This window comes from Stegostoma tigrinum, chromosome 15, assembly GCF_030684315.1.
Source record: "Stegostoma tigrinum isolate sSteTig4 chromosome 15, sSteTig4.hap1, whole genome shotgun sequence".
In the NCBI taxonomy this organism is placed as follows: domain Eukaryota; kingdom Metazoa; phylum Chordata; class Chondrichthyes; order Orectolobiformes; family Stegostomatidae; genus Stegostoma; species Stegostoma tigrinum.
The window spans coordinates 70,044,266-70,060,720 of record NC_081368.1 but is presented as its reverse complement, the minus strand read 5'-3'; the positions used below and the strand labels follow the sequence as shown (position 1 = coordinate 70,060,720).

The window sequence follows — 16,455 nt, the reverse complement described above, 5'->3', positions numbered from 1 at the left end:
CAGTGAGAAACATTAATTTCATTGAAATGAGTGGAGGTTTTACCATGCAAATACCATTTATAGGATGAATCAGTTGAAATATCTGTGTTGTTCTTGATAATGATTCTTTTACCAGTCCTTAAATCAGTAGATTGACTCCACCTCCATACCAATGTTTAAATGTTCTCACGCAGGAACATAACTATTGACACACAGGCAGACAAAGCAAACAGAGTAGAAGGGAAGATGGTGGCATGATGGTCATCTCACTGGGTTTGTAATGCAGTACCACAGGTAATGCCATGGGGGCATGGGTTCACATCTCTCCATGGCAGATTGTGAAATTCTGGAATAAAAGGCTAGCCAAATGAAAATCATGTGTTCACTATTGATTGTTGTATAATCTTTTCTGGTTTACTAATGATCTTTTAAAGAAATCCATCCACCATCCTTTCTTGGTCTGGCCTATGTGTGACTCCAGGCACATCACAATGTGGTTGATTATTTGTGTCATAAATTCTAGTCTAGCCGGCAACACCCACATCCTGTGAATGAATTTAAAAGAATGAGAAGTCAGATGACATTGACATACTGAGCAATGTTGATTGTTGGAACTATCACCCACTGCTACTTTGGATTACCTGTAAATGCCTGAGATCTCGGACTTTGGCTAGGAGCACTCTAAGCAACCAAAGAACATCATACTGGATTCCCAGCTAACTCTTGGTATGAAGACTTGCATTTATGCAGCAATTTACACAATCTCAGGGTGTCCCAAAGTACTTACAATTAAATAATTTTTGGTGTAGTTAAAGTTGCAACATAGAAATTTGAGAAGTTCAGATGTGTGCAGCAAGATCCCATGAACTGTCATGAAATAATGACCAGACAATATCTTTCTGAGATTTTGGTTGCGGGATACATTTACAAATGGGCCAGAGCTCCAGGGAGAACTCTTCTCCTCTTTGTATAATGCCATGGGTTCTTTGTATCACCTAACTATTTGTGCCACAGCCCACTGTCTCTTAAAGGGGCATTGTGATGTTGATTACGTTTCTAAGCTAGTAATCCAGAATGTGTATTTTAAGGGAGTTAAAACCACCACCACTCTTCAAATGGTCCATGCAACTAATTCTCTAATGCTGTTTTGTGAGAAAGAATCTTCCATTCCTAAACTGGCCTGGCCTATGTGACTTCAATCTCACATCGATGTGATGGTCTCTTAATTGGCCTTTGGATTGGCACAGCAAGGAATTCAGTTGAATTAAAATTTCTACAAAGAAGGTTGACCTACATCTGTGGGCAGCAATGATGGTTATTAAATGTTAGTCTTCCCACATCCTGATCATAAATAACAAAAATCAAATTCGGCTGATGGGCTGTGTCTGAGGCACAAGTTATGAGCTGAGGTGTTCCCAATCACTGAAGCATTGAAAGTTGTGTGCAGTCAGCTCCTGTCTGTTGTTTTATATCTCAGTCTTAATGTCAGTATACCATAAAGAGACACAGTGTATATACGTAGGTTTAAGAGAGATGCCCATGGTACCTTCACTGCATCAGAGCATGTGATCTAACAGGACAAAGATTTCATTCTCCATCTTGGCTCAGATCGCTTGAAGCATGACACTATACTGAGTGAGTTTTGAGGACATTTGTAGCTCAGGTTGAGTTTCTGAATGTGAGTTTACTCGCTGAGCTGGAAGGTTAGTTTTCAGATGTTTCATCACCATTCTAGGTAACATCATCAGTGAGCCTCCGATGAAGCGCTGGTGTTAGGTCCCGCTTTCTATTTATCTGTTTAGGTTTCCTTGGGTTGGTGATGTCATTTCCTGCGTTGGTGATGCCATTTCCTGTTCTTTTTCTCAGAGGATGGTAGATTGGCTCCAAATCAATGTGTGTGTTGATGGAGTTCCGGTTGGAATGTCATGCTTCTAGGAATTCTCGTGCATGTCACTGTTTGGCTTGTCCTAGGATGGATGTGTTGTTCCAATCAAAGTGGTGTTCTTCCTCATCTGTATGTAAGGATACTAGTGATAGTAGGTCATGTTGTTTTGTGGCTAGTTGATGCTCATGTATCCTGTTGGCTGGCTTTCTGTCTGTTTGTCCAATGTAGTGTTTGTCACAGTTCTTGCAAGGTATTTTGTAGATGACGTTCGTTTTGCTTGTTGTCTGTATAGTGTCTTTTAAGTTCATTAGCTGCTGTTTTAGTGTGTTGGTGGGTTTGTGGGCTACCCTGATGCCAAGAGGTCTAAGTAGTCTGGCAGTCATTTCAGAAATGTCTTTGATGTAGGGGAGAGTGGTTATGGTTTCTGAGCCCGTTTTATCTGTTGGCATCACCAACGCAGGAAATGACATCACCAACCCAAGGAAACCTAAACAGATAAGTAGAAAGCGGGACATAACGTCAGCGCTTCATCGGAGGCTTGCTGATGATGTTACCTAGAATGGTGACAAAACGTCTGAAAACTAACCTTCCAGCTCAGCGAGCAAACTCACATCCAGAAACTCTACTGAGTCCCATGCAACCTGATAGGTTAATATTAACCCAAAAGCTTATGTGTCTGAGGAATGTAATATTTGTACCTAATTGCAGTAATAAACATCTGTTAGGTTCTTCAATACCAATTCCTCATGTTATGAGAGATAACATAAACATTGCCACACGAGATAAAAACACCCTGCCAGAGGCAGACTCTCACTAGTGCCTATTGGTGTAAGTGAAGTGCCAGGAGTTGATGGCCCAGTGGCATTAGCTATTGCTGTTTATTACTGCCTGTCTGTGTAGCACCTATTCAAGGTTACCAATTTGTTTGAAATTGAACAAGGCTATTTCCAAAGTAGCAAAAGATCTAAATCTGACCTCACTTGAAGCGGAAGCTCAGCTAGTGGAGTCTTGTATTATAATGACATTGTACAGTTCTGCTAATGTTTGTATTTGCAGGATAAAATTGAGTCTCATAATATGATATGTTCCACTCCATTTTAGTGCAATTGTCCCCTCCTTGGGGAATCAACATTTCAAAGATGAACAAAGTGTTTTGGATCAACTGGAGTCCAGCTGCTCACTGGAACCAAAAGTGTGTGATATATGAAATTAGAAGGAAGAGCAGCATGAGCAGTGATTGGATTGTTCACGAGGTGAGCATCTCTGTCATCGAGGCATGGCTGATTATCTGCTTGTGGGAAGAGCCAGCACTGCAAGATTTTTAACTCAAGGCTGTTGTGGTGAGGAAACTATCACAGGGTTCTAACTGACTGGGAAACTCTGTCACATTAAATGCTTACTACAAGCAAATTGAAGGGTCCATAGTTTGAATTCAGTTCACAATGGCAGGCCACCGCCATTCGAGCTGGGGACTCCCAAGAGCACAGGGGAAACCCAGATGGTATGTGATGATGGACCTCAATTGGCACTTTAATTGGCTGAAGAACCTACCCGTCTCTGGGGGCAAGCAGGTATCACCCTTCTGTAGCCATCTTCCCAAAAATAAGCTGGAGGAGGCGAGCAGGCTAATTCACTGGGCCTCCGCCCTGAAAAATGTTAGTACACCCATTTCCAGATACATTTCCAAAACTGCCCAAGTGTTTCATTTACCAAGTCCTTTCAGAGATGCAAGTTGTTTCCTCTGGTTTGTTCACTGGTCTGGAAGGTGAATGTTGACAGCAGCATTTTATAATCACCTCTTACCCTTCTCTTCCAGTGAAGTCACAACCAATGTGAGTGGTTGATCCTTACAATCCAATCCTTCAATTCTTTCAAAAACTTTTGCAGAGTGGTGACCAGGACTCTACACAATACTCCACATGGAGCCACAGTGTTAATTTATGAAATAACAAGATTATCCATTACTTGTCTCAATATTGACCATTTAGCACCCTCCCACTTGAATGCCTCATGCCCCTAACTCACCATTATTCAGATGGATTCAATTTATTGTCTTTTAGGAGCTCCAGATTGCTCTCATTTTCCATGCACATTATTTATAAAATTAGCACATGCCTTTTTTTTTGGTTAATCATCATCAAGCTTTCTTCCTTCAAGACCTCCAACCCAGAAATGAAAATTCCCGACGCAGACCCGAATGTTAAGAATGTAGTGCAGGTGCGGGCCAGATACAACATTTGTGGAGACGATGGCATCTGGAGTGAATGGAGTGAAGAAGAATACTTTGGTAAGAGAAACATTGCCATATGTCCAACTCCTGACTTCAAGAGTGAAGTGTAAACTTGGAAACCGAAAATCACAATTTTTCAAAGGTTATCAAGTGGATTGTACCCATTTGAAGAAGATCAGGGAAGTTATCACAAGAGTCTTGATCAACATTTATCTCCCAATCAACATTGCAGGAACCTTCTCATTATCACCTTGCTCTTTGATACTATTGTGTGTAAATTGGATTTTCCTGACTCCTATAATACAGCAGTGACTACACTATAAGACTATTTGACCTAGGATGTATTGTGGTTATGGAAGGTGCCATATGTCATAAACTTGCACGATGGGTGAAGTCTAGTTCTCTCTGGTCCTGCTTCATTGTGACTTTGGGGATTGGGTTTAGAATTTGCTCGCTGTGAGCTTCCTGATAATGTGCCCTACTGCAAACTGGAAGATGCTACTGATATCTCCAGCAGCAGCCTGGAAAAAGCCAGTGACAGGAAGGTTAAGCATCATGATGACCCTCTGAGCCACAGGGAGTACTGGCCATGCCCTGTATGAGGTGGGAGTTTGTGCAGCAGTGGGTGTTTGAGCTCTGGTGGAATCTCCTTAATGAAGGGAAGCTATCTGATACAGGTTTCTGTTGGAGTGGGACCTCTCCAATGAGCCTCAAGTGGCCTGTTCCCTCTGTTCTGCCTTAATTGCTGTTCAAATCCGTTTGACTTACCAGAGAGCCATCAATGGTTTTAGTGACTGATACGTACAGGCCTAAACTAGTTAAAAACTCTCAGCAATCAATCTAAGCTTCCAAAAGTCATGGCCAGTCAACAACCTGACTTGACAAACTTACAAGCTCTGCTCTAGCCCCTTTAACTAACAATGAGGAAAGATGCTTCCTACCTGATAGTGCTGTGATGCTGAGTAAGCTCACCACAACCAAATAAGGTACTGGAGAAAACGAAAATCAAGAGGCACAGGGCATCATTTTGCCTAAGTTATCCATTGCTTTAAATTGCTCTTAACATTAACTGTGTAAGTCCTGCCCTTGTTCATCGCACCAAAATGCAACACCTCACATTTAATGAAATTGAACTCCATCTGCCACTCCTTGGCCTCAAATGATGACCCATATGGAAAACAGCAGTCGTGTTTGAAAATATCCCTGCACTTCCTGCCCATTTTGGAATTGTGGACACCATTTAGCAAACCAAACCAGCAATGAGAATTTAAAGTTTTGGCAAAGAAGTGTAACTTGGGTTGTAGGTGAGGTTGTTGACTTGTTCGCCGAGCTGACATGTTCTCGTTCAGATGTTTCATCGCCATGCTAGACGACTTCATCAGTGAGGCCTCCGATGAAGCCATGTTGTCCTACTCCGCTTGAAATTTATATCATCTGGTCCATTATGGTGAGTTTATGGTCACTTCCGGTTTTGATCTGTACAAGTTTGTATATGGGATCCAATTCTATCTGTTTGTTGATGGCATTATAGGTGGAGAACCATGCCTCTAGGAATTCCAATGCTTGTCTATGTTTGGCTTGGGCCACTCTGGGCTAATCAACGAACAGATAGAATTGGACCCATAATTGGACGAAACACCTGAATGAGAACAAGCCAACCCGGTGAGCAAGTCAACAATGGGAGAGCCACAATCATTGAATCTTTAAAGTGCAGAAAGAGACCGTTTGGCTGATCCAGTCGAGACTGACCCTCTGAAGTACAGCTTACACAGACCCACCCCATCCTCGTTATCCCTTGGTCTTGATTTATTGTGAAATAAAGACTTAATATTTAATTGGTGTATAATACAGTGAGGATGATTATCTAAGATTACAAAGAGAACTTGATCAATTGGGCTTCATTTTGCTGAGACCCTTGAGTTTCGGAATTGGGATGTCATGTTACAGTTGTATAGGACATTGGTGAGGCCACTTTTAGAATAAAGATCTGGTCACCCTCCTATAGGAAGAATGTTATTAAATTGGAGAGAGGTCAGTAAAAAATTACCAGGATGTTGCTGGGACTGGAAGGTTTGAGTTATAAGGAGGTTGGATAGGCTGGGACATTTTTCACAGGAGCATAGGTGGTGTGGGGTGACCTTACAGAGGTTTATAAAATGATGAGGGGTATAAATAAGCTGAATAGCAAATGTCTTTTCCCTGGGAATGTGGAATTCAAAACTAAAGGATATAGGTTTAAGGTGAGAGAGGAGGGATTTAAAAGGGACCTGAGGGGCAACCTTTTGACACACAGGGTGGTTCATATGAGGAATAAACTGCCAGAGGAAGCAATAAGTACAAGTACAATTACAACATTTTAAAGATATTTGGACAGGTACATGAATAGGAGAGGTTTAGAGGGATATGGGCCAAATGCAAGCAAATGGGGCTGGTTTAGTTTAGAAAACTTGGGCAGCATGGTTGAACTAGTCTGTTTCTGTGCTGTATGACTGTTTGACTCTAAATATCTAATGATGTGAATCATGTGGTTTTGATGACAGCAATATCTCTCTGTGAATAAAACTGATATTTCTCACAGGAGAAGACATTGGGCCAGGCTGGAATTGGAAAATTGCTTTACTCATCATTGTCCCTATCCTGGTGGCAGCTGCTGCAATCACACTCCTTACCTACCTGAAACAGTAAGAGCTTTCCATCCTGGTTTCTAAAACTTCTCTTTTTAACTCCTTTATAAAACATCAACCCATTTTCTAAGAATGAACAAAAGCCTCTGGGTGCAGATAAATTAAATGTGTGGTATTAAGAAAGCGTAGTGAGAAGAGTTATTTCATAGTAACTAAGAAGGCAGGCTTAGCATCTCTGATATAAAGCCTAACTGGTTGCTGAGCGGCTGTTTGGATAATAGAAGAACACAGAGGACATAATAAAGGGCTTGAGGTTAGAAGAGTACTAGGAGGGAAATGATTAGACCAGATAGGAGAGAGTCAAATTCTGAGGATTAGGTTGCATTAGTATGTAATAAAATGGGTCGAGGTGAGATCTGGTCGAAGTGGTGAAAAATTCAAAAGGATTTGGTAGAGTGGATACAGTTAATCTATTTCCTTGACAGACCAAAGAAGATATAGTCTTTAAGTTGGAGCATGACTATTCAGGAGGGGAAAGAACACTTGCATTCACCCAGAAATGTGGAATTCTTGACCCCAGAATAGTTGTCGATATCAGAGTGCTGTTGGAACTCTTTATCATAAATGTGATTGATGGTATTTGTTTGGAAGATAAGCAAAGCTAGGAGGGAAAGGCAAATGGAAAGTAGGGATAGGTCATGATACAAGGGGCTGAATGGCCTTCTCCTGCATCTTATTCTAGACTGTAATTTCCATAATTCGGATTTGGACCAGCTGGACAAAATAATCTAAACGAATTTCTTCGGTTAGCTTAACTAACCATTAGCAGTGTCATCTTTTATTACTGAAGTGTATTGATAGGTATGACATTGTTTGTGTAGTGACTACCCCACTTTACATTCTGCTAACTGATGTGTCACTTCTTTCTAAGGCTTCAGATCTTGATCCTGCCGCCAATCCCTGATCCAGGAAAAATTTTTAAAGGCATGTTTGGTGACTCCAGTGGAAATGATGTGGTAGGTTAATAATAGATTGCTTTCATTCTCTAACTGCAATGGGAAAGGAAATTAGAGTCATATCGATACTGCACAGGAAATTGGAATCTGAAAGTGCACAGATTTCCTGAGGGCTGAAGTACAAAGATAGGGAGGGATGAGTATCCCAGTTTGCCCTTGATGATTTCCACATTTGACTGCATTTCGAAAGTGCTACATTGGCTATAAAGCCTTGGGATGTCCTCTGGTTTTGAAAGGAGCTATATAAATGCAAGCCATTCTTTGGAAACCTCTTGAAATAACTTTACAGAGGCCATTATCCTGTCAGTAAATTATCCTTTATTTATACATGGAGAGTCCTTGACACTGATCCAGCTCCATCAGAGCGAGCTCTCAGAGTGAACAGATCTCCGACACTCCTGTTTTTATCTGTCAGTCAGGGCTGTCTGATTGGTGCTGTTAATCTGGTCCAATCTGGGAACACATATTTGATGAGGTCCACCTGGCTGACCTCCTTACAATCGATAGACCACCTTTAACCATTGTTTGTTTCACAAACTCATGTCATTTGGAGTTTTAGAAGATCAGACATAATAATATCATGGACGGCATTAGTTCATGGTGATGCTTCACCACTTCTCTCAAGGGCAATTAGGAATGGGAAATAAATGATGAGCCAGCCAGTGATGCCTAATTCCCGTGAATGAGCTTAAAAAAAACTAAATAAGACACCTGATAAAACAGGTAAAAGGGCTAAGAAAGTTTACTGAGCTGAGTTTGTTTTGCTTTGACAGATGTGGAGTAAGCAAACAAAAGAAAGCCTGATTTTCAAAGCAGAGGAAGAAATAGTCCACCAGGTGACAACCGTTGAGCAACTACAAGCAACCTTTGCAGAGAAAGAAGGGGATCTGGGTGAGGCCGAGAAATTGGAAGTGGAGGAAACTGCTGTTATATTTGTGGATGAGGCTAGTCTTCTGGATAACAACAGCGTACATTTTAACCTGGTGACATCTTGAATGGAACATTTTCCAGTGTTATGTTGTTATATGGCTGAAGCCCTGTGACTTCATTCATGCACACAAAGAAGATTCTCTTTTGCAACAATGCATAAACTGCTCAGCACAGTGACCCGTCAGTGGATTCCAGGAATGAATGACCAAACTGTCAGATTTAGGTATTTTGCATCATTTCTGCATCTGATTAAACAGAGTAATATACGTCACAGACCACTGCAGGTTCTGTCCACTTGGCCCCTGTTCATGAAGTTGTGATATGTTTCTTGCCTCATACTGCACAGGTGGATTCCGGTCAGTGGTCTGTGACCTTGTATCAGTGCCTAGCATTGAGCTGCTAGCTTACTGTTTGATAATTGGCTGTGTATCAGGGAAATGGCAAGAACTGACCAGCCAAGTATGAGCCACTCACTTTGCGCCGGGCTTATCAAACAGCAACCTTATCACAAGAGAAGATTTCCAAACGTGTGACACCTCACCTAGTCATTAACTACCAATCTCTATCATATATTAGATTGTAGACAAGGAAGTGGTCAACATCAATACACAGCAGACCAAAGTGTGCACAGCAGACAAAAGCATACAGTAGATCTATACTTAGACAAATGCTCACCAGACACAAAAACACTCGTGCATATGTGTATGTGCACACACTGTCTCAGCCTCTCACTCTCACACTCTCTCTCTCTCTCTCTCACATTCTATCTCTCTCACAGTCTCTGTCTCTCACACACACATTCCCTGTCTCATACTCTCTCTGTCCTTTGCCTGCTTTGTCCTTCTCACTTGCTCTCTCAGATGCCAGACACATCCACGTACACATACATACATACACTTGAACACTGGTCGACAAATATCATTTAAGACTTTCACCCCTGACTGGTGTAGACTGACAGTGCATACTTGTGGTTCTTCTGATGCATAAACTGAACTTTAAACTTCTGAAATGTGGTGCAAGACCGAATTATTGTTTATAGAAATATTTGGATGACAAAATGCCAGATTAAAAACAGCTGCTTTGCAGAACCCGTTTTTCAAACAGGAATCCACAGATAGAACACACAGACTGAAACACAAGATTTAAAGTTCAATCATGCTGTAGCACTTATCTGTTGATAACTTTCCTGTGATTCACTGCAATATCCCAGTGAACACTTTATAAGCAAAAATGCACTAACTGGTGAACACTGGTTGAATTTCAGAACTTGCAAGCTTTGTTAAAAAAAAATCGATTGTTTCTAAGTGATGGAATGGAAGAATGAACAATGGACAGTAATTTCAAACGCTCCAATTGGAGAGCAGAGGGAGGGGTATTTAAACAACCTGACATCCCTCTTGTTTAGTCTGAATGAAGGATAAATTTCCATCTGATGAGTCAGGTACCCTCCCTGAAACACAACAAAATACAGAGGGTGCTGGAAATGTGAAATAAAAACAAATATTGCCTCAATTGCCAAGCAATTCTGGCAGCATCTATGGAGGAGGTTTAGGTTTTCGAGTTTGCAAGACCTTCCAACAAAGGCTGTTCCTAGTGTAACTTGACAGCTGTGTACTTTGGAGTGGAATGTAGTTCGGTTGCTACCTCCCAGTTCCAATGACCTGGGTTCAATTCCAGCCTCAGGTGACTGTCTGTGTGGAGTTTGCGTGTCTGTGTGGGTGTGCTCTGGTTCCCTTCCACAGTCCAAAGATGTGCAGGTTTGTTGGATTGGCCATGCTAAATTGCCGTTGTCTCCAGGGATATGAAGGTAGGTGGAAATGCAGAGTTACAGGGATAGAGTGGGAATGTTCTTTGGAAAGTTGATGTGGAATTGTCAGGCTGAATAGTTTGTTTCCACGTTGCCAGGATTGTATGAGCTTGAAAAGGCATTTTCTAATTCTGTCCTTAAATTTTAAATGACTTTATGTTCTCGCTGGAGGAACCACCACCATTATGTTTGCGTGTTGATTTCTTAGATGCATTTTCCTTCGGGCGCATTGTTCTGCAGAAGAACCCATTACCTAGTGAACGTTCTTTTCACTATTTGCCAAATAGCATTGAACCATTGTGCATGTACATTCCAACCTTGTTTCTCTTAAAGAGAAATGTTTACTTATGTATGTCATGTGAAATTGTCAAATCTTCAATAAAAATTTTCTTACAGTTGACTGTTTACATTTCCAAATGCTTAGGACTCTATTGAACTGGAAGATAATATTATTTTTATTTAAATGGTGCTTATTCAATTCCCAGAAGGAAGGCATGTGGCATAACGGATAACACTATTGTGAGTCCGGAGCTCAGGATTCTACTCCAAGGCTTGACGGCTATGAAAGATGCATTCACAATGTGACCAAACAGATTGATTATCAATGAGTAAATCTTTCCAATATGCCTGTGATAAGTGTGAGAGAATCTCTTAACTGATATTGCATGATGCAAACTGGTGTAGAGCCACTGAGGACTCGCTTTAGAAAAGAAACTAACATGCTTTGTCCACTTCACTTTGGAAAAAAAGCTTTTGGAAAATATATTTCATGGGATCACTAGAGAGGCCAACATTCATTCTCCATCCCTAACTACCCCTTAAACTGAGTGGCTTACTAGGTCCCTCCAGAGGACGGGCAGGTGGCACTAGTTTAGTTTGGGATTATATTCAGCATGGATTAGTTAGACCAAAGGGTCTGTTTCTGGACTGTATAACTGTCTGAGTCAACCATCTTCCTATGGATGGAAAGTCACATGTAGGCTAAACTGGGCAAGAATGGCAGATTTCCTTTACTGAGGGTATTAGTGAAGCAGAAGAGGTTTTACAGCAACTTTTAACAGTTTCCTGACATCATTACTGACAGCAGATTTCAACTTCAGAGTTACTAATTGAATTTAAATTCCACCAACTTCTGTGGTGAGCGTTGAATTCTGCCCAGCTGCCAAGCATTAGCTTCAGCCTCTGAATTATTAACAACCACTATACCACCCATTTCTCATGGTGCCAATTGATTTGAGAGAAAAGAAGGGGTCCTCTCCAGAACTTGCTAAGTGCTGTACGATACCAATGGGCATTGGCATGGTGGTATTATTGCTGGACTGTTAATCCAGAGACTCACAATATCCTGGGCAAAACAAAAATTGCTGGAAATCACAGCAGGTCAGGCAGCATCCGTGGTAAGAGAGCAAGTTAACATTCTGAGTCAAGATGACTCTTCATCAGTGCTAGTATTATAGGGACCCAGGTTCAAATCCATGGCAGATGATGGAATTTGCATTCAATATAAGCCTGGAATGAAGAATAATGATGACCATGGAACCATTGTCAATTGTCAGAAAAAACCTCTAACGTTATTGGTGCCCCTTAGAGAAGGAAGCTATCATTTACTAGGCCTGGACTGCACATGACTCCAGACCCACAGCCATGGGATAGGCAACAAATGCTGGCACAGCCAGTGCTGCCTTCATCCCGTAAATGATTAAAAAAAACAACGAATTACTTTGAAATACAGCCAATTTGTACATAGAAAGCTTCCATAACACAAGTGAGACCATATTTTTGTGGTTCTGGTGAGGGATATCAGCCAAACTATAAATGGAATTTTTCAGCAGCTGTGACTTTACTGCAAACTTAAGGTCTTCCTGATTTTGTACAAATATTTGGCTAGCATTACTACTTCAACAGGAAGCAAGAGTCATCAGAGTAGCAAAAATAGTCCATTATTTAATACCCTGTGCTTCAAAAGTAAGTCAGCAAATAAAACTTTCCTTGCAAGACTGACGTCTGCTGTACAGAAAGTATTACCATACTGCATCACTTATTATAACACAAACCCCACTGGGTCAAAGTCGAATGGAGATTGCCATCAATTAGGATTCCTTCTGTCTGCAGTTTTTAAATTAAATCTGGTCCTCACAGCAGGAGTTTAAGAAAGATATATTTGAGTACTTTCTCATTTCGAGAACATCAATAGAATCCTTTTATTTGGATACAAGCCTAAAGCAAAGTTTCACAATAAAAAAAGTCAAAGCTTTTCCTCAACTGAATTCCCAAACAAATGTGATGGAATCACTCAGAAACTTCAAAAAGGAGCTAGCTTAGTATATACAGCAATAAAAATCAGCATACAGGCTTACATTTATACAGCAGCTTTCTTGACCTCAAGGTTTTACAAACATTGAAGTATTTTTTGAATTGCATTTGAAGTGAAACTACAATGTCGTGGCCGTTACAAAGACTTTGATAACACAGAGGCACGAATGGTTGTTGGATGTTCCGGGGTATAGGTGTTTCAAAAGAAATAGGGAGGGAGGTAAAAGATGTGGGGGAGTGGCATTGCTAATCAGGGCTGATGTCTCCACTGCAGAAAAGGAGGTTGTGGAGGAGGGTTTGTCTACTGAGTCAGTATGTGTGGAAGTCTAGAAACAGGAAAGGAGCAGTCACTTTATTGGGAGTTTTCTGGAGAACCCCCAATAGCAACAGAGACACTGTGGAACAGATTGGGAAGCAGAGTTTGGAAAGGTGCGGAAGTAATAGGGTTGTTTTCATGGGTGACTTCAACTTCCGTAATATACGCTGGAACCTCCTAAGTGCAAATAGTTTGGATGGAGCATATTTTATCAGGTGTGTCCGGGAAGGATTTCTGAATCAATATGTAGATAGGCTGATGAGAGGAGAGGGCCATATTGGATTTGGTGCTTGTCAGCGAACCAGGCCAGGTGTCAGATCTTTCGGTCGAAGAGTATTTCAGTGATAGTGATTACAACTCCCTGACCTTTACTACAGTCATGGAGAGGTATGGGAGCAGACAGCATGGGAAAGTATTTAATTTGGAGAGGGGGAATTACAATGTTATTAGGCCAGAACTACGGAGCACAATTAGGATCAGATGTTCTCAGGAAAATGCATGACAAAAATGTGGAGGTTGTTTAGGGAGCAGATGCTACAAAAACGTGATAGGTTTGTACCACTGAGGCAAGGAAAGGATGGTAAGATGAAGGAACCATGGATGGCAAGACACGTGGAACACCTAGTCAAGAGGAAGAAGGAAGCTTACTTAAGGTTGAAGAAGCAAGGATTGGACAGGGGTCTAGACGGCTACAAGGTAACCAGGAAGGTACTGAAGAATAGATTGAGGAGAGGTAGAAGCGAGCATGAGAAAACCTTGGCAGGTAGGATCAAGGAAAACCCCCAAGGCGTTCAATGCTGATGTAAGGAACAAGAGGATGGCCAGAGTGAGAGTAGGCCCGATCAGGGATAGTGGGGAAAACATGTGCGCAGAGTCAGAGGAGGTAGGGGAGGTCCTTAATAAATACTTTGATTCAGTATTCACCAGTGACAGGGACTTTGACGTTTGTGAGGACAGTGTGAAACAGGCAGATATGCTCAAACAGGTTGCTGTTAGGAAGGAGAATGTGCTAGAAATTTTGAAAAACATTAGGACAGATAAGTCCCCTGGGCCATATACTCAAGTTTATATCCAAGGTTACTATGAGAAGCGAGGGAAGAGATTGCTGCCCCTTTGGCAATGATGTTTCCGTCCTCACTGTCCACTGGAGTAATACCAGAAAATTAGAGGGTGACAAATGTCATTCCCTTGTTCAGGATAGCAAATAGGGATAACCCTGGAACTTACAGGCAAGTCAGTCTTACTTCTGCGGTGTGAAATATTATTGGAGAGGATTCTGAGAGATAGTACTTATGCTTATTTGGAAAAGCACTGTTTGATTAGAAATAGTCAGCATGACTTTGTGAGGGGCAGGTCATGCCTCACAAGCCTTACTGAATTCTTTGAGGATGTGACAAAACACTTCGATGAAGGTAGAACAGTGAATGTGGTGTATATGGATTTTAACAAGGTATTTGATGATATTTGATAGGGGCTGCCTCACAGGGCAAGGGACCTTGGTTTGATTCCACACTCAGACGACTGTCTGTCTGGAGTTTGCTCATTCTCCCCGTGTATGTGTAAGTTTCCTCTGGGTGATGCAGCTTCCTCCCACAGTCCAAAGATGTGCAGGTTAGGTCGATTGGCCATGCTAAATTCCCCGTGGGGTTAAGCGATGTGTAGATTAGGAGGGCTATAGGGGGATGTTTCTGGGGGGGATACCCTGGTGTTCGGTGTGGATTAGTTGGGCCGAAGGGCCTGTTTCCACACTGTAGGGATTCTATGATAGGGTTCCCCATGGTAGGCTCATTCAGAAAGTAAGGAGGCTTGGGATTCAGGCAAATTTGGCTGTGTGGATACAAAACTGGCTGTCCAATAGAAGATAGAGGATGGTAGTAGATGGAAAGTATTCAGCCTGGAGCTCGTTGGCCAGTGGTGTTCCACAGGGATCTGTTCTGAGACCTCTGGTCTTTGTGATCTTTATAAATGACTAGGATGAGGAAGTGGGTTAAAACGTTTTCCGGTGACACGAAGGTTCGTGGTGTTGCGGACAGTGTGGAGGGCTGTTGTAGGTTGTAATGTGATATTGGCAGGGTGCAGAGCTGCGCAAAGACGTGGCGGATGGAATTCAATGTGAACTGATTCATTTTGGAAGGTCAAATTTGAATTCAGAATACAGGTTAATGGCAAGATTCTCAGTAGTGTGGAGGAATGGGGGTTCTTCGGGTCCACGTCCATAGATCTCTCAAAGTTGCCACCCAAGTTGATAGGATGGTTAAGAAAGCATATGATGTGATGGCTTTCATTAGCAGGGGAATTGAGTTTAAGAGCTGTGAAGTTATACTGTAGCTCTATGAAACTCTGGTTAGACCACACTTGGAATATTGTGTTCAGTTCTGGTCACCTCATTATAGGAAAGATGTGGAAACTTTGGTGAGGGTGCAGAGGAAACTTACCAAGATGCTGCCTGGGCTGGAGGGCAGGTCTTATGAGGAAAGGTTGAGGGAGCAAGGGCTTTTGTCATTGAAGCGAAGAAGGATGAGAGGTGACTTGATAGAGATGTACAAGATGTTGAGAGATATAGATAGAGTCGATGTCCAGAGACTTTTTTCCAGGGCGAAAATGACTATAATGAGGGGGCATAATTTTAAGGTGATTGGAGGAATGCGTAGAGGAGATGTCAGAGGTAGGTTCTTTGCATAGAGAGCAGTGGGCATGTGGAATGCGCTGCTGGCAATGAAAGTAGAATCTGATACTTTAGAGACTTTTAAGCGGCTCTTGGAGAGGCACATTGGAGCATAGTAAAATGTGGGGTAGATTGATGTTCGTAGGATAATAGGTCGGCACATCATCGTGGGCCGAAGGGCCCGCATTGTGCTGTACTGTTCTATGTTCTATGTTCTAAGATCGATATTGTGCAGGAATATAGCCCAGTAATTTTGTTCCCCAAAAATAGAAATGTAATCATAACCAAATAATCTGTTTTAGCTACTTGTTCATGGATAAATGTTGGCCAGGCCACAAAAAAAGAACTTACATTGATGTAATACCTTTGTTCAGATTAAAAAAAGACACACTGGAAAATACCCCTGCTTCTCTTCAAGATAGTGCTAAAACTTTGTTAATATCCACTGTAGAGGATAGGCAGGATTTGAGTTTGTCTTCATAATCTGAAAGACAGCACCTCGAACAGTGCCCTGGGCCTTGGATGCACAGCCTTCTAATTGAAAGGTGAGCCATAGCTCTTGCTGAGCATAATGAAGACAAGACACTGCATCAGTAAAATGACATCTCTATGAAACTGGAGCTTAGTTGGTTGTCCAAAACAGGGAGCTCTGAATAATCAAACACAAAGAATAGCCTTAGGTTGGTCTGA

General features: G+C 41.7%; 1 protein-coding gene across 2 annotated transcripts in view; it reads left to right on the top strand.

The window, feature by feature from the left end:
• Positions 1-10,869, top strand: part of LOC125459051 (interleukin-13 receptor subunit alpha-1-like) — a 38,162-nt gene extending 27,293 nt beyond the window's left edge. Inside the window, exons 6-10 of one of the 2 annotated variants that reach the window (XM_059651510.1) lie at positions 2,966-3,117; positions 4,007-4,151; positions 6,673-6,775; positions 7,650-7,734; positions 8,508-10,869. In XM_059651510.1, the coding sequence (XP_059507493.1) occupies positions 2,966-3,117; positions 4,007-4,151; positions 6,673-6,775; positions 7,650-7,734; positions 8,508-8,729 (707 nt within the window). In that variant the 3' untranslated portion in view covers positions 8,730-10,869. The remainder of the gene's footprint in view (positions 1-2,965; positions 3,118-4,006; positions 4,152-6,672; positions 6,776-7,649; positions 7,735-8,507) is intronic. The other variant, XM_059651511.1, reaches the window with a different exon arrangement.
• The last annotated feature ends 5,586 nt before the right edge of the window (positions 10,870-16,455 follow it).